Below are 18894 nucleotides of genomic sequence, written 5' to 3'. Positions count from 1 at the left end.
AAGATATAAATAACTAGCCCATATTTGCATACTAAATGGTTGTGATATGGCCAATTCATCTGTGTGTACAGTGTATGTGTAGTCTAGTGCTCAAAATAAAAGAAAGTGAAATATTTGCTCAAAGTAAGATTTGTTCATCATTGAGACAGATTGCACCATCCAACTAGTGAAAACAAAGTGTCATAATCTATATACAACTACAGCGCTGCCCTAAACCAAGACAGTGCAAACATGTGCCTACATTCAAGTGAAAAATTATTTGAGTAATCACCAAGTAACATTGGTTCAGGCTGAACATTGGGTGAATTGTGTGTTCACAATAGTCATTGACAGATTGGCACCATAAAACGAATTAAAACAACTGTCATCATACAGCACTGCCCAGAGTAAAAGTATCTGATGAAGTCATTTCAGGATACATTAGAGACATCGGTCACACCCATGTGACATGACCTGTGTCCCCACTGGCATTCGTGAGGACAGCACTTTCACCCACGCCTCTTTGTCTGACCTGAAAACACATTTCACTTTAATTAGACAACAGTCTCCTCACTATTTTCTCAATTGGTTAAATGGAACTATTTTGTGAAAGAGGACAAAAGAGTATTTTTTAAATACTTTTAAATTTTAAATTTTAAATTTTATTTTTAAAGAGGACAAAAGAGGGCCATTTCCGATTGTGGCCCTCTCATCTCCATCATCCAATCAGGCTTCATCTGACCCCACCTTATCGTACCTTGTATGGGGGGTGAGCATGAGAGCAGTGACATGCCCATCCTGGTTCTGTGAGAGGTGCAACAGGAAAGATTCTGGGTGGAGATCATCAAGCACCTCCATGTTCAGATGCTCAGTGTGCACGTTCATGGGGAACACAGCGTGATGCAGCACAGTGAAACACTGACCCCTGGTGGTCAGAGGGCAACACAGCAGTTAGGCAAGGCAAGGCAAGTTTATTTGTATAGCACATTTCATACAACAGGGGCAATTCAAAGTGCTTTACATACATTATTAAAAAATACAGCAAGAGGAGTATAAGAAAATAATGAATAAAAGCAAATATAAGAAGTAAATAGATAAAACATTTAAAAAGACAATAGTTAATGAAAGAAGACATTGATAGAAGTGTTTGTGTTTAATCATAACTGGTGCAAAACATGAAGGTTTTTAGCTTAGATTTAAATATTTTAAGGGTTTGGGCCTGTTTGATTTCTTCAGGGAGTTTGTTCCAGGAGCATGCAGCAGCGTGACTGAAAGCTGCTGCACCGTGTTTTGTTTTTACTCTTAGAAGAGGGCGAGTGAGTGACAGCTCGGGAACACGCGATAAAGGAGAAAGTAGACACTCATGTACAGTATTCCCCGTCTGTTGGGAGGTAGTGTTTACAATGACAAACGTTGAGTGAAGCTTATTGGGGCGTCGTACCTTTTCGAGGAGATGAGCAGCAGATCGTTGAAGAGGTGCAGGTAGATGTCCGTGAAGGAGATCTTGGAGCCCAAACTAGCATGACCCTCGACAGTAATCTGTCTCAAGGGACCCTCGTGCACCAGATAACGGCCACTTATGATCAAAGGGATTGACTGTGGGTAGAGAGAGAGGGAGAATGGGAATATTGGAATGCTGCTATGCTAGATTGAGGCATCCCTGCCTCCTATAGGTTAAATAGGGGAGTTCAGGTAAGCAGGTTCTGTTTATGCTAAATATGTCTTACTCTTGGGCGTGGTGAACAGAGACGGGGTTATCTAGTGTAGTAATACAACCCCCAGAAGTAGCGGTTAAGGAGAAGGAGAGAGAAAGACACCTTGACATCGCCAAAGTCCACCAGCTTCTCCAGGTGTACCAACGCCTCGATCCGTTTCATCCGCTGAACCCCCTCGTCACACTCCGTCACTATCTGGACTCCGAAGAGTAGCAGAAAAGTGAACAAAATATATAAACAAATTATAAAGTGATAACCATTCAAAGATGTTGCATCATCACAACATAATTCCACTGTGTCGGAGTGACCTCTGACCTTGTGTACAGCCTCGATGGCTTCCTTGAGAGAAGGGATGGACTCCGAGTCGGGTTCGGTTAGCTTCAGAATGCTCTGACGGGGCAGCAGAAGATGCACAGGATTAACCACAAACTCAATAGATACACTAACACTTAACAATCATGTATACCAGTGGACATCAGTGGAGGCAGAAATCAGGTAGTAAATGCATGGAATGGTATCAAACACACATGTTCTACCTCCACCAGACCCCCCTGGACAGGCTGTGAATAACATGACTGCTGACATACATCGCACATGCAACCAGCACTCGAGTTGAGGGGGGATGGCACCCACCCCCCTGAAATAAAAACAGTCAAAATCATCCCCCTTCTAAAACTGCCATCCCCCCTTTCTATCCCTTATGTCATGTTATCAATGAACGTGGAATTAAACAAATATTTTGCACTAATTGTCCCCCTGCATTTGACCCTAGCTATGTAAGAGCAGTGTTGACATGGTAGCCCGGGGACCGACTCCAATTCTGAGGTGCCTTGGTCAAGAGCAATGACAGGAGTATCTGACACCTAACATCCATAACATGTTGTTTTAGGAGTATAATAATTATCTTTATGCTTTGATAATGTTGTCATCAGCACAAATTGTCCCCATATGATAAAATCCACCATCCCCCCCAGATTTTTTTTTCAACTTCAGTACTGCATACAACATACAACATACATCAGCAACGTGCTTATTTTCCTCATCCCATTGATAACCATGAGCCTTTGCTCCGAACCCCTACCTCCACCGGTGGACATAGGCATGTGATCTCTGAGTTTGACTCTCTTGTTCCTAGACAGTAGGTGCCTTACCTCCAGGATGATCCGGAGGCGAGTGATCCTCTGGAAGGGGAGAACCAGGAACGACTTCAGGGTCTGTCTCTGACATACCGGATCACTCTCCAGTTTCTTCACTGCCAACAGAAACGCCCTGTTCTTCATCCTGCACATTGGATGTCAGAAATCGGGGCCAAATCCATAAGCGAAAGGACGACAGACTAAATGAGTACCGGTAAATGCTAAATGGACTGACTTATATAGTGCCTTTATCCAAAGCGCTTTACAATGGCCTCTCATTCACCCATTCACACACACAATTTGGGGTTCAGTGTCTTGCCCAAGGACACTTCAACATGTGGCCAGCCGGGGCTCGAACCGCCGATCTGCCGACCGTGCGATCATTAGACGGCGGCTCTACCTCCTGAGACACAGCCGCCGCTCCGGTAGATGAGAGACCACACCAAATGATTATTAAAGACATCTAGGATAGGTTATTTAAAGACATCTAGGATAGGTTATTTAAAGACATTTAGGATAGGTTATTTAAAGACATTTAGGATAGGTTATTTCGAGTGATTATTGATGAGGGAATTGTGTGGAAACGATCAATGAAGAGACGAGAGATCTCCGACATACAGCAGCTGGTTGACGGTGGCCTCCTGGTACATCATGTTGGTGACGTAGGGGACGTAGAGCGACCTGGCCACTGGACAGTGGTGCAACACGACGTCACCGATCTGGGACATCACCACACTCTCCCCCAGGCGAACCTCCAGGTCCAACAGAAACCTGCAATATGTGAAGCGCATGATGTCAGTGTTCACTGAGATTTTAATTCCCGTCTACACAAGGAATCTCTCTCTCCTGAGACCAGTAAAGTTTATTGATAACCTCATGCACAGATTGTACCATAAAATGCTTACTTCATACGTTTCCTCTCAACAGTGCAAATATCAGGATCGTAGGCTAACAATACAATAATAACGCGATAGGCGTGAAATAATGAAGTGATTGATTACTCTTAGAACAGTCGTTCAACCATAAGCCAATACAACAGACAAGACTTGGCAAACTATGGGCCCGTTTCACAGACAAGGCTCAAGCCTAGTCCTGGACTAAATCACACTTTCAATGTCAAATCTTCAGTGAAGACGCTTTTTAGTCTAGGATTAGGTTTAACACTAGAACAGCCATGGGTGGGGTCATTTAAGCCTCGTCTGTGAAACTGGCCGTATGAACGACAATATACAGCCCTTACGCCTCGCTGGCTGCCCTCACATGACGGAGGTTGGAGAACAGAACGTGGTGCTCCCTCCGAGACACGGTCCCTCGCAGTGACTCCGACGCCATGAAGTGATTGACAGCGACCCCCACGCTCCTCAGGTAGGACGCCTCAGAGCCAATCATCTCGAACATCGACTTCAGAGCAAGAACAAAAAACAAAAAAAACGACAGAACAGTTGGAGAAGAATTCTACTCCATCCTCAATCCCTGTTACCTCTAACATGTTTACATAGTTTGTTACTATCATTGTGCTTACACGTAATGGTTGTATATAGACAAAATGATTTTCAGACATACTTATTATTTAAGCCATTGCATGGGAAGACAAAATACAAAATGTTCCTAAAGTCGGTCTGTCTACCCAGTACCCACCTCCTGTAGACGGATCTGCCGGTTGGTCAGTGTGTGGAGGAGGCCGCGCTCCTTGACCTCGGCCAGATCCTGCCAGAGGGTGCATGGGTTGACCCTGAGAGGGCTTGCTGGGGGTGAGGGTGAGGGTGGGGGTGGGGTGACCACAGGACTGGTGCGAGCAGGTGGACTTGGGGACTGAAGGCCAGGTAGACACTGGGTGGTCACCAGGTCAGGCAGACAGCCCTGGTTCACCCTACACAGCTCAGCCCTTAAAGACTGTAGACAGTAATCCTGGTACAGGGGGACTGGGGAGGAGGAAGGCAGACGAGTGCTGAGGAGAGTGAACTATTTCCCGATTCTCTTGATATTCTTTATCAACTTACTACACCGGTAACACTGAAAACAGAAATCAGAGGATGGGCTCATTGTATGTAGATGCATGGAACGGAATAAGGAATGGTAACAAAAACAAGCGTTTGATACCATTCCTCATTCCATTAATGGGAACAGTCCTTCGATTTCTACCCCCACTGTTATCGAGCAATGCCAGAATGAACAGTAAATACCCAGCACACAGAGAGGAGGGGAGACACACAACCTGTACTGTACTTACAAACAAAAATGTACTTTGATTCATACACAGGTGTCACCACTTGCGTGTCTTCTTCAATGCACTCCCACCCTTCTTCGTGCTCATCATCTTCGTAGAGTGACGGTTGAGAGAACGTCTCCACGTTCTTCTGCCCGGGAATAGAGAACATCTTGTACCCAGGCACGCGCTTGGCTCCGAGATGCCAAGGTAAAGAGCCCACAGATCTGAGGGCGAACTTTATGCCTAGAGGCTCGCTAAGGTGGGACAGTAAGATAGTCTTTCATTACAGGATGGCAAAGGCGCGCACGCACGCACGCGCACACACACACAGACACAGACACACATTTTAAATGCTTTATTTATGTCCAGTGTCCACATACATGTACAATTCTAAAGGACATAAATACTAACAGTGCACACACACACAGAGACACACACACACACACACACACACACACACACAAACACACACACACACACACACACACACTCTCTCTCTCTCTCTTTGTCACATACCCAAATATGCCGTCCAGTTCGTTTTCATTTCCATCCCTCTTATCAACAGAGTCTCCACTCTTTGTAGAGGTACTAGGCCCCTGACAAAGCTGCTCTGACCCCAAGCTAATGTCGCTGTCCTCACCCCCCTCCAGGACATCTCCATAGTCATGATGAGACATTGTGTTAGTCTGTTAGCTGGCTGACACAGGTAGAAAGGTTACTGTGTAACCAAATCCGCCCAGGCAATCACCAAAAGTAGTTGCAGGTGTGACCCGTGAGTAATCAGAAGCATTATCACCCATAGGGCCGGTTTCACAGACAAGGCTTAAGCCTAATCCTAGACTAAAAAACATCTTCAATGGAGATTTTACATTGAAAGTGTGATTTAGTCCAGGACTAGGCTTAAGCCTTGTCTCTGAAACCGGCCCCTAGTGTTTTTTCCCTCTGTTTCCCAATGTATAAATGGCAGGTTGGGGTTTCCATGGCAATAATCAAACTTGCTTTTAATCTTTAACTGTTTTTATTGTTGTTTTTACTGAATGTGCTTTTGTTGTACTATTTATCCATCTATTATTGTTCTCTCCATGAAATGTAGTGTCTTAGAACAATAATAACCTTTATTTGTATAGCACTTTTCCTGCAAACATTGCAGCTCAAAGTGCTTTAATCGTTATATAATCATCATTTAATTATTTAGTCATTTAAAGGCAATATTAAAAAGATGGGTTTTTAGTCTTGACATGAAAATATTTGCTGAGGTTGCATCCCTAATGTAAACTGGCAGTGCATTCCACAATATGAATGAGAAAATTACAACAGTAATGTATTATGATTATTATAAAGAAACTTTAAACTAGGCTAAGCAACTAGAGCCAAACAATTATCCTATAAACTTGTATAACTTGCCAATTATGTACCTTCTTTCTGGACTTAATTGATAATTGTAGCTATGAAATAGGCCTCGCCTACGGTACCCCATATAAGGTATGACCATGATTGGCTATGCCTCTAGTTTATGTGTGCGTAAAGTACTTCAAGAAAAAGGAATAGAAAATGAAAAAAATAAGTCAGTTTAGCAAAACATGGCTTTAATTACAATGTTCCGACACCCATTCATAAGAACTGTCATAAAACACAATCACACACATACAATACAAATAACTAGTTTTACTTTATTTGGAACTTTAAATTCAGTACAAGATCAAACTAAATAATAACTCGCCCTGCCTGAATGTTGTTGGTATTGTATATGACCCAGATAATACAATTACAAAATCCAAAGTGTAGTGAATATATGAACGCTTGAGTACGTTAATTTATGATGTGACAGCTGGATAGGGTAGACTTGACCAGAGATGACCAATTGAAGACAGAGGGAAGTTAGACTATTGACATGTAAAATGAAGATATTTGAAACAAACCGAACAAGAGAAGAACATAATGGCTGAACCCTGCAGAATCTATACACCACATCCAGTGTTTCCCATACATTGACGAGACTGTGGCAGACCGCCAGTCTAATTTGTCCCACCATAGTCTCATTACGAACCAAAAGTACTTTTAGCACTGTTTTTTTTTATTGTGGATTTTTCTGCGTTTCTGTGTTCTGGATTATTATTATTATTTTATTATATTTTTTAAATACGTAGTTCACCCGCCAGTCTCACAAAATCCTATGGGAAACACTGCATCAGCTTCCCAAAGTCCCCAACACATGCAGACAGTGACCTTTAGGCAACCTTAATTATTACTCTCAAACTCCCAAGGCAAAATGTCATCAATACTCAGCATTCACACCTCCTGTCTTATGTACTGAATTATGTACTCAGATTTCTTTCTTTTTTATTCATTCTGTATAAACACAGAACTGTGGGGAACGTAAAAGTGTCATCAGAAAAATAGTGCTGCTTGACTTGCGTTTTGTGCAAGTTTATTAAACATGAAAACACCCATCAAGTTCCCCAGGATTGGCAAAGACCCCGTGACAGACAGGAAGATGACATGTGACAAATCAGCACGTTGGCAGAAAAAGACAGATCACTGCAGAGTCAAACTCCCTCCGATGCAGCAGCTTCCACAGTGTCATATGTTTTTGACTTGGTCTGGTTGGGGTTTATTTGCAAGAATCTCAGTCGAGTTTTTAAAAAAGAAACACTACGATTAAAACAAACAAATTCAATGAATTAGCGAATCGTTAATAATCCACACGAGTGCTGACATTCAAATGAGGCAAACAAATGGCTAATCCAAGAGTGGGATATAGCGGCATTGTCGTACCACTACAATACTCTCTTCACTTTAACGTAATGATATTACAATAATATCATCATATTTCTGTTTCGTCATCTTCACTGCCCTCATATTCTACTTGACACATGAATTTGGGGAGGTTGACTGTACTCAGAGCCAAGTAGGACATATATGGGGGGGGGGGGGGGTGTTAAACAATCGGTGGGGGGAAATGTCCCAAAAAATAAAACCCATTCTACCTAAACCCAACATCTCTAAAACCCCATGAAACGGATACCTTCAGAGGCGCCAACAGACAGTTGCATGCAAAGACACCTCACATATCTGCTAAACCAAGAACATTGCCAAAAAATACCAGTTGTTTTTGTTGTTGTTGTTGTTGTTGTATTGTACGGTCTTCCAAAAACCCCAAGAGACGGCACGTTGTTGTCCCTGGGCGTTGCGTGTATCTGAGAAACCAAGGGAACCGATAAACAAAGACAAAAAGGTTTCTATAAATAAGACAGGATGTCGAGAGAGAAGAAGAGAGACAGGAGAGAAGAGAGACAGGAGAGAAGAGACTCCCTGGTTCTGATTGGTTCTGCGAGGGTCTAGGTGGGCACAGTGATCTTCCGGGCCAGCAGTGCCAGCAGCGCCAGCTCCACGCTCCCCTGGGCTTGTTCCAGCGCCTCGGCCGCCTCCCTGGCGGAGAACCCTGCCGACTGGATCCTCAGGATGTGGGCCGCTGGAAACTGTTCTGTAGAGGGACGCGGAGCAGACGGGAGAGGGGCTGGGGAGGGGGGGAGCTGGGCTGCCTGAGGGAGAGGGGCTGGGGAGGGGGGGAGCTGGGCTGCCTGAGGGAGAGAAGGCGGCGGAGGAGGAGGAGGAGGAGGAGGAGGCGGCGGCGGTGAAGAGGAGGAGGAGGAGGAGAGGGGCAGAGGTGAGCCCACAGCCATGGATAAGGGGCTCTGCTGCCCGGGCTCAGGCTGGAGGTCCAGAGTGTCCGGGGTGTCTCTTCCGTCCGCCACGCCCCTCCCCTGCTGACCCTCGGGGGGCTCCCTGAACTCCAGGTCTCCTTGGAGTGGAGAGGAGGGCCCCTCTGGCTCCTCTGGCTCCGACACAGAGCCTCGGCCTTTGTGGGCGTCTAGTCCGTATTCCTCCGCCCTCCTTTCTTGGCACTGTGGTGCCCCCTGCCCTGCCCCCTGCCCCTCCCCAGCCTCTGCCACATCTCTCCCCAGGCTCTCCCCCTCTTGACCAGAGGAGCCCGGTAGCGGAGGCCCCTCCTCTGGCCCTCCGTTAGGTACGGCAGCATAGTCGACTTTGGCATCGCTTGTTTCTGCACCGGCTGTAATGGCAGAAGAAGAGGAGGTGGAGGAGGAGAAGGAGGAGGACGAAGGGGTGAGCCGGGCGTTCTCAGGCGTCAGCGTCGTCTGCGGCTCGGCGGCGGGGGGGTTGTTCTCGTCCACGCCCTCGGCGTCCGGCCGGCGCGACGGGGAGCGGGCCGCGCTGCGTTCCCGGGACGCCGCGTGGCTGTTGGACACCAGCAGCTGGTGGAGCTCCAGCAGGGCGGCGGCCAGGGAGGGGACGCCGGCGTCTGGGGGGGAGGCGTTGGGGCGGGGCTCCCCTTCCGGCTGGTCCCTCTCGGAGGGCGCGGTGGTGCCTTGGGAGGCCCGGGGCGGGGGGGGGTGTTCCGTCTCGGCGACGGAGCCGGGCACGTGCTGATCACACGCAGAGAGGAGGGAGCTGTCGGGACAGGGTGAGAGGGGCGGGGGCGGGGGGGGGCCGGAGATGAGATGGTGGGGGAGAGTGGGACGCCCTCCCCCCTCGGGGTTCCCCGGGCCCAGAGCACTCAGACGGGGAGCTGTGGTGTCTTCCCTGTCGGACGCCTCAGCCTCCTCCTCCTCCTCCTCCTCCTCCTCCATGGGCTGACCGGGGGAGCTCTCCTGTGGGTGGGGGAAGAGGGAGCTGTTCAGCCCCCCCTCAGAGCCAGCGGTGCTCATCTCTGTGGCTGCAGGTGTCGGGTCCTCTGAGTCTCCCAGGGTGGGAGTGGGAGGCCCGGCCACGGCCTGCTCCGGAGGAGGGCTGCACATGGACAGGTCCTGAACCCGGGGAGGGGGCGGGGGCGGGGGGGGGTCGCTGAGGGCTGGGGCTGGGAGAGCAGCCTGTCGGGCTGTAGGTGGGGGGGGTGCTGTGTCCCGGGCCACGGAGGACGAGGGTCCAGGAAGACCCTGGAAGTCGGCCGGCAGGCCCGGCGTCGGGGCCTGGCGCACGGAGGCCGGAGCGGACTTGGAGCGGTCCAGGGTCAGACTCCGAGGTTGGCCGGGGGGAGGGGGGGGTGACGTGGGCGTTTGGTTGAGGGGTCTGGGTGTTGGGAGTGGCGGGGATTCGGGTGAGGTAGTTTGTCCATCTGCAGTGTCTATGGTGGTAGAAATTAATTTTGAGAATGAATAAAGAATAGTTTGAAACCTGAAACCCCCTGCTACCCCCTCTACAAGTCTTGCAAAAAAAACGTGCATATTTGTTTTGTTCATGCCAGCTTTTTTCGAAAACTAAACAGGAACTGAAATGCTGACACCTCAAATCAGTGGTCGCCTCTTCTACTTTCAAAATATATATGGGGAAAAACATGAAATGTATGAATCGTCATATTAGTCGACCACCTACGGTAACATCTCTATCGTCATAGTTTTTCAATATGCCCAAAATAATCTACATAAAACATAGCCAGCAACGAAATATTAAAGCAGAACAAAACAAATGTATGGGTATTGGGTAATGATGAACTTAGCATGTTCTTTGGGTGGGTTCTGCAGTACCTGGTTGGAAGGGCCCTCTCCAGCTGTCTCCCCAACAGCATCAGTGTTGTCCTGCTCAGGTTAGGGCACACACCACACCATGCAGAGGGACGCAGAGAGTTAGCACTCACACACTCACACACAAGGCATGCACTCGTCACACTGTCAACCTTTTCACACACTTGAAGTGGTGAAGAGTGTGTCAGCCGAGACAACTATGACCTATGACCCCCCCCCGACCTGAGAGAGGGAGGTCACAGTGTGATCACATGACCTGTCATCTATTCCTCAGGAGGCTAAATTGGACTAGGGGAGGGACTTGTGTGATTATGATTTTTGTTCTGTTTTACTTTGTAAACAAAAAGCTTTTTCATTCCAAATCCAGGGGCGATCATCATTACTAGTCAGAAAGACTTCAAACACCATTGCAGTTATGTCAGTTCTCATAAATTAGCCTACACCATCATTTTAAACATATATTTTTAGATTAGATTAGATTCAACTTCATTGTAATTGCAGAGTACAAGTATCAGACAACGAAATGCAGTAAAAAGTGGACGTCAGAAGCGGGATTCGAACCCACGCCTCAAAAGAACACTGATGCAGTGCAGTGACTTATCCCACTCTGCCATCCTGACGATCTGATATTGGCTAGCCTGCTGGTAATTTAACCCCGGTAGTGAATGTGCCTTCATGAAAAAAAAAAAAAAAAACAATAAGTAGGGGGGCTAGCATGACGTACGCATTTAATCTGTCAGCAATTTGCCATGCCATATCCCTCGCCTCGTTAATTGCGGCAGTATTGCCCTTCTTTACTTCTTCTTGTTCGTCGTCATAAAGCTCCATCAGCAGAGTGATGAACTCTAATTTTCCAGTCATAGTATCTTCTATCTTCTTTTCGACAATCGGCTGTTCTGGGCTGCTTATTAGTCTGTGCCTTTCCAAGCCTGAACGGAGTGAGCGTTGATGAGACGCTGAGGCTGAATTGCGTTATTGGAATGACTTGAGTATTAAAATCACAGTCCAGATGAACTCGATCCGAGCTTTTTCAACTAATCTCTGATGTAGTTATCGACATACGTGGAACACCGCCCGGGTCTTCATTTCAAACCCTCATGTGATCATCGAGCTTATTATTTCAATTGGGCTGAGGTGATGACATCATGCTGTGGTCATGTGACTGGAAATGCAGATGGCTGCAGGAAACCCAGGCTCAGGAGTAGAAGCTCTTAAACTGCACATGCACATTTACTCCCCCCCCCCCCACACACACACACACACACACACACACACACGTGTGTGTGTAAACTGAGAGATGTCCGATGTTCAATCATGTGCAAAGCTGTGGACATGTCCAGGAGCAGCCATGTCTGTCTGTCTGTCTGTGTCCCTCCCCTGTTGTTCCTTACCGCTCTCCTGTACAGATCTCTGCAGCGCCTCGGCCAGTTCTCGGTCCGCCATCTCGTCTGGTATGGCGTCCTCGCGCTCTCTATCCTCCGGCCCGTACGCCAACCGGGCGCAATCGGGCAGCTCCGCCTCGGGCAGGAAGCGAGTCTCGGTGCCCGTCGTCCCGATCAGGAGCAAGCTCTTCTTCAGGTCGATGGCACACTGGAGGGACGAGACAGAGGGACAAGGGTCTTCACAAACAGTTTTTTTTTTTTTTTTTTTTTTACACTTCGTGAGCTTAGAATTATAAGGTTCTATCTCTGTTTAGGGCAGTTCAGAGATATTGAGCGTCAAAGTTTTTACATTCCATTATGTTTTGTGAGATGGAACCTTTGTATTTTATTAATTACTAACTCAAACATTTCAACATTTTAAAAATAACACCACACAGGCATTAATAAACACCTAATGGATCAGATTATGTAAAAAACTCAATTCTGACAAAAATGGAGATAGAACCTTATAATTCTAACGTCACGACTTGCATTTCATTTATTTTTTTATGTTGAAATGATTCTGGAAGGGGATGGGGAGTTGAGCAGCGGTCCCACCTGATGTCTCTTCAGCATGTCCAGGCCCAGCAACATGTCCATTGGCTGGTCCTCTAGGATGGAGAAGGAGCAAGGCAGGAAGTCACCTTCGATCTGGACCTGAGCTGGACGGACCAGAAAAAGCACCTCACGTTTAGACGCCATCAGAGGGTCAGATACCATCAAATACAGATACCAGCTGGCCCGAGGTACACAGATGTGCCATCGGCTGATAATGTTGGGTGATTGTAGAATTGTAAACATTCGTGTTGGACTTTGCTGCAATGACTTTCCTTTGAACAGGTTGGGTAGGACAACATTACTCGAAAAATGCAACAGAGAAGGAGATTAGTTTGTTGGAGGTGTGGTTTGTTGTAACATCCAAAGCCCAACCTTCAGATTTGTCAGGGAAAGGAGATGTGTCACGACCTGACTCGATTTGGACTGAACATGGAAATACTGTGTTTATGTCCAAAGTTATAGTTTTACATTTTTTTTGTCAATTTTGAGGCTAGAATTGATTGAATGACTACTACCAGAGAATATTTTCAGACCTCCCATTCCCACAAAACTTATTTTGTACCAGCAGGGGGTGCTAAAGAGAGTACGGTAAAAAAAAACATTGGCTCCAATGGAGATTTTCCAAAAAATGGCAATTTTTATATAATGACAATCTAACTTATTTCCAAGGACAGTATATATGGTTAATATGAGGCAAATACGTCTGTTTTCATTATGTTTAGTCAAGAATAGATGAAAGGGCTGTGCTATCTGCCTCACTTCGCACAATGGACCTATCGCTAAGCCACGCCCCAAAATAGAAATTGTCCAATCATATCACAGCAAAAGTCTCGGACAAACAACTCGCTAATATCTGATGGTGAAAAGCTTCGAGGTGAAATATTCTTGTTATCTTTAAAAAAACACGTCTATTATTTGCTGTGGGAAATCAGAAATCTGAAATTCGCCAATTCCCGCCATTGTAAGTCATTAGAATGTCACGGCCGGTCAAAGGGGGCGTGGCTTAGCGAAAGGTCCATTAAAAGTGTAGTCTTACGTAGACTTGAAAGTCTGCTCCTTTTCAACAGGTTAATGTTTCAGTCTCTCTTTAAAGCATTTGTACACAGCGAATATTCAGTCCTAAAGCATGGTTCTGTGAGGCCTGGTTCTGTGAGGCCTGGTTCTGTAAAGCATGGTTCTGTGAGGCCTGGTTCTGTGAGGCCTGGTTCTGTGAGGCCTGGTTCTGTAAAGCATGGTTCTGTGAGGCATGGTTCTGTGAGGCCGGGTTCTGTGAGGCCTGGTTCTGTAAAGCATGGTTCTGTGAGGCATGGTTCTGTGAGGCCTGGTTCTGTGAGGCATGGTTCTGTGAGGCATGGTTCTGTGAGGCATGGTTCTGTAAAGCATGGTTCTGTGAGGCATGGTTCTGTAAAGCATGGTTCTGTGAGGCCTGGTTCTGTGAGGCATGGTTCTGTAAAGCATGGTTCTGTGAGGCATGGTTCTGTGAGGCATGGTTCTGTAAAGCATGGTTCTGTGAGGCATGGTTCTGTAAAGCATGGTTCTGTGAGGCCTGGTTCTGTGAGGCATGGTTCTGTAAAGCATGGTTCTGTGAGGCCTGGTACACATGGTTCTGTAAAGCATGGTTCTGTGAGGCCGGGTACACACCCAGATGGACTCTGCCGATGATCTTCTGGGTGCCGACGCCCTTGGCGATGCCGGCCCAGCGGCGGTCCACCAGACGCATGATGTTACAGCGCTCTGCACACGCCTGGCTCATGATTGTCATCTGGGCTCCTGGGGGGGAGAGAGGAGGAGGAGTGAGAGGAGGAGTGAGAGGAGGAGTGAGAGGAGGAGTGAGGGGAGGAGTGAGGGGAGGGAGGCAAGAATAGATGACCGCATCGGAAGGGAGCAACAGCAGGAAACGACGGATTGACGGGAAAGTAATGAGGTTCAAAACAAGAGACAACGTCAAAGAGAGAAAGAGAGTTGAGAGGGAGGATAGAGAGTAAGAGAGGGAGGATAGAGAGTATAAGAGAGGGAGGATAGAGAGAATAAGAGAGGGAGGATAGAGAGAATAAGAGAGGGAGGATAGAGAGAGTAAGAGAGGGAGGATAGAGAGTAAGAGAGGGAGGATAGAGAGAATAAGAGAGGGAGGATAGAGAGAATAAGAGAGGGAGGATAGAGAGAATAAGAGAGGGAGGATAGAGAGAGTAAGAGAGGGAGGATAGAGAGAGTAAGAGAGGGAGGATAGAGAGAATAAGAGAGGGAGGATAGAGAGAATAAGAGAGGGAGGATAGAGAGAGTAAGAGAGGGAGGATAGAGAGTAAGAGAGGGAGGATAGAGAGAATAAGAGAGGGAGGATAGAGAGAATAAGAGAGGGAGGATAGAGAGAATAAGAGAGGGAGGATAGAGAGAGTAAGAGAGGGAGGATAGAGAGAGTAAGAGAGGGAGGATAGAGAGAATAAGAGAGGGAGGATAGAGAGAATAAGAGAGGGAGGATAGAGAGAGTAAGAGAGGGAGGATAGAGAGAGTAAGAGAGGGAGGATAGAGAGAATAAGAGAGGGAGGATAGAGAGAGTAAGAGAGGGAGGATAGAGAGAATAAGAGAGGGAGGATAGAGAGAATAAGAGAGGGAGGATAGAGAGAATAAGAGAGGGGGGATAAAGAGAATAAGAGAGGGAGGATAGAGAGAATAAGAGAGAGAGGATAGAGAGAATAAGAGAGGGAGGATAGAGAGAATAAGAGAGGGAGGATAGAGAGAGTAAGAGAGGGAGGATAGAGAGAATAAGAGAGGGAGGATAGAGAGAATAAGAGAGGGAGGATAGAGAGAGTAAGAGAGGGAGGATAGAGAGAATATGAGAGGGAGGATAGAAAGAATAAGAGAGGGAGGATAGAGAGAGTAAGAGAGGGAGGATAGAGAGAATAAGAGAGGGAGGATAGAGAGGGAGGATAGAGAGAATAAGAGAGGGAGGATAGAGAGAGTAAGAGAGGGAGGATAGAGAGAATAAGAGAGGGAGGATAGAGAGAATAAGAGAGGGAGGATAGAGAGGGTAAGAGAGGGAGGATAGAGAGAATAAGAGAGAGAGGATAGAGAGAGTAAGAGAGGGAGGATAGAGAGAATAAGAGAGGGGGGATAGAGAGAATAAGAGAGGGAGGATAGAGAGAATAAGAGAGGGAGGATAGAAAGAATAAGAGAGGGAGGATAGAGAGAATAAGAGAGGGAGGATAGAGAGAATAAGAGAGGGAGGATAGAGAGAATAAGAGAGGGAGGATAGAGAGAATAAGAGAGGGAGGATAGAGAGAATAAGAGAGGGAGGATAGAGAGAATATGAGAGGGGGGATAGAGAGAATAAGAGAGGGAGGATAGAAAGAATAAGAGAGGGAGGATAGAGAGAGTAAGAGAGGGAGGATAGAGAGAATAAGAGAGGGAGGATAGAGAGAGTAAGAGAGGGAGGATAGAGAGAATAAGAGAGGGAGGATAGAGAGAATAAGAGAGGGAGGATAGAGAGAATAAGAGAGGGAGGATAGAGAGAATAAGAGAGGGAGGATAGAGAGAATAAGAGAGGGGGGATAGAGAGAATAAGAGAGGGAGGATAGAGAGAGTAAGAGAGGGAGGATAGAGAGAGTAAGAGAGGGAGGATAGAGAGAATAAGAGAGGGAGGATAGAGAGAATAAGAGAGGGAGGATAGAGAGAATAAGAGAGGGAGGATAGAGAGAATAAGAGAGAGAGGATAGAGAGAATAAGAGAGGGAGGATAGAGAGAATAAGAGAGGGAGGATAGAGAGAGTAAGAGAGGGAGGATAGAGAGAATAAGAGAGGGAGGATAGAGAGAATAAGAGAGGGAGGATAGAGAGAATAAGAGAGGGAGGATAGAGAGAATAAGAGAGGGAGGATAGAGAGAATAAGAGAGGGAGGATAGAGAGAATAAGAGAGGGAGGATAGAGAGAGTAAGAGAGGGAGGATAGAGAGAGTAAGAGAGGGAGGATAGAGAGAATATGAGAGGGAGGATAGAGAGAATATGAGAGGGGGGATAGAGAGAATAAGAGAGGGAGGATAGAAAGAATAAGAGAGGGAGGATAGAGAGAGTAAGAGAGGGAGGATAGAGAGAATAAGAGAGGGAGGATAGAGAGGGAGGATAGAGAGAATAAGAGAGGGAGGATAGAGAGAGTAAGAGAGGGAGGATAGAGAGAATAAGAGAGGGAGGATAGAGAGAATAAGAGAGGGAGGATAGAGAGGGTAAGAGAGGGAGGATAGAGAGAATAAGAGAGAGAGGATAGAGAGAATAAGATAGGGAGGATAGAGAGAATAAGAGAGGGAGGATAGAGAGAGTAAGAGAGGGAGGATAGAAAGAATAAGAGAGGGAGGATAGAGAGAGAAAGAGAGGGAGGATAGAGAGAGTAAGAGAGGGAGGATAGAGAGAATAAGAGAGGGAGGATAGAGAGAATAAGAGAGGGAGGAGGAGAGGAGGATGAGTCAGGGAGGAGAGGAGGAGAGGACGATGACTCAGGGAGGAGGAGAGGGTGGTCAAGGAGGAGGAGGGGAGGTTTACAGCTGGGTTGGATGACAAAATACAATTGTAAAAAAAAAAGGGCAGACTGGATAGAGGATAGCACATCATCTTTAGAACAAAGCCACGTCTGAAGCACCAAGGACACGACACACACAGGCCACCACTAAGCACACAAAAACGGAAGGATCTCCAATTGATCCATCTCCATCTCTAATTAAAAAAAGTGCGGTAGAGAAAAGTCTAGACCATGTTTTCACACACAGAAGAAGGAGGAGGAGGAGGAGGAGAGGAACTCACCCGAGTCAACGAAAGCCTTCACAGGGTGTCCGTTGACTATGCAGTTGATGTAGAGCATCACCACCTGTCCAAAGCTCTCGGGGGCCTCCTCCATCGCAATGGTCATATTCTCCTCAACATTGTGCTGCCTGAAAAACAGATGTCAAGTCGTGTCTTGTATGTCGCAGAGACGAGACATTTTAGGTATTGATTTGAGTGTATATTCTAGGGATGGGACAGAATAATCGATTATTTGAATGATCGCTCCCCACGGTCAAAGTCGATTTTTTTTTACTTTAGGACCGTTAACATGTTTTTCTTTACCATGTAAAGTATCCTGTGATCATCCACCACTCTTGCAAGTGTTCAGACCTTATTGTGGTGCCGAGCTCACCAGTGTGTTCTTTTTTTCTCCGAACTTAACCAAACAGTTAATTTGGCCACTTCTAATGTTCCCGGTATCTCTCTGATGGATGTTTTGGTTGTTTTTGCAGCCTAAGGATGGCCTGTTTCACTTGCATTGAGAGCTCCGTTGACTGCATGTTGTGCGTATACAGAAACAGCTTCCAAATGCAAATGCCACACTTGGAATCAACTCAGACCTTTTACCTGATTAATTGATAAAGAAATAATGAAGGAATAGCCCACTCTGGCCCATGAAACAGATTTTGAATTGTCCAATTACTTTTGGTCCCTTGAAAAAGAGGGAGCTACATATTAGAGCTGTAATTCCTAAACCCTTCCTTCAAAGCGCTATATAAATATAATGAATTATTATTATTACTGAGGCATTTCGAAGACAGCGCCTCAGCCAACTTTGGACCCGGAAACACGTCACGACTTGCTTTAAGAGATCCCAACTACAGCTCTATACCAGCCTACCCGATCCCTTCCCTTCTTTCCCCCCTCTTCCCTTCTTTCCCCTCTTGGGTCATTGAGTGGTCCTACCTGATGTCCTCCTCAATCTTGGCCTGGGCGTCCAAGTCAAACGGGTCAGCAGTCAGGAGCCGGATCCTCTCCTGCTCTCGGCGGGCCCGGTCCTGCTGCTGTTCCAACAGCACTTTGGTGAAACGCTCTGAGGGAGGGAGGGAGGGAGGGAGTCAAAGACATGTTGATTACAGCTCCTGTTGTGTCACAGTGACCGTAACCTTTTATTCACCCAGGCTAGTCTCCTTGAGACGTAAACATCTCTATTAACCCACTAACTGTCAAAGCATTCCAGAACACTCCCTACCTAGAGTGCCACAAAATTGTTTTCTGTGGTGTTCATCTAGCAACAACACTTTGATTGGCTACAAAATGAAGCATCATGATTGATGATTTTTTAGCTGAATAAAGTCACCCCTGGCACTAGAGTGTTGACAATTTGGGCGACTTTATTCACCCTTAGCACTAAATCGAGTTAAAGGAGATTAAAGGGGTCATTATGAAAACCTCACTTTTTCATTTGGGTCTCTGATCACCCTACTAACACAGAAATTGTGAAATAAAGCAATTCGGCCCGTTTTTGGGCATGCGATTCAACAAGCCGTTCAGATTGGCTGGGTTTTGCTAGCCCCCTCTGAGTCTCCCTGC

General features: G+C 46.6%; 1 protein-coding gene across 2 annotated transcripts in view; it reads right to left on the bottom strand.

Moving 5' to 3' along the window:
- Positions 1-7367: 7367 nt before the first annotated feature.
- ddi2 (DNA-damage inducible protein 2) overlaps positions 7368-18894 on the bottom strand; it is a 20183-nt gene continuing 8656 nt past the window's right edge. Inside the window, exons 4-10 of one of the 2 annotated variants that reach the window (XM_080545636.1) lie at positions 18268-18394; positions 17341-17468; positions 14200-14328; positions 12559-12662; positions 11971-12169; positions 10583-10633; positions 7368-8236 (exon numbers count right to left, since the gene is read on the bottom strand). In XM_080545636.1, the coding sequence (XP_080401762.1) occupies positions 10623-10633; positions 11971-12169; positions 12559-12662; positions 14200-14328; positions 17341-17468; positions 18268-18394 (698 nt within the window). In that variant the 3' untranslated portion in view covers positions 7368-8236; positions 10583-10622. Of the gene's footprint in view, positions 8237-9863; positions 10183-10582; positions 10634-11970; positions 12170-12558; positions 12663-14199; positions 14329-17340; positions 17469-18267; positions 18395-18894 lie in introns of those variants that run through there. The other variant, XM_080545635.1, reaches the window with a different exon arrangement.

Source organism: Nansenia antarctica (assembly GCF_963989245.1).
Source record: "Nansenia antarctica genome assembly, chromosome: 15".
Taxonomy (NCBI): Eukaryota; Metazoa; Chordata; class Actinopteri; order Argentiniformes; family Microstomatidae; genus Nansenia; species Nansenia antarctica.
Note: the sequence above shows the minus strand (reverse complement) of the source record. Positions and strands in the feature narration are given on the sequence as shown.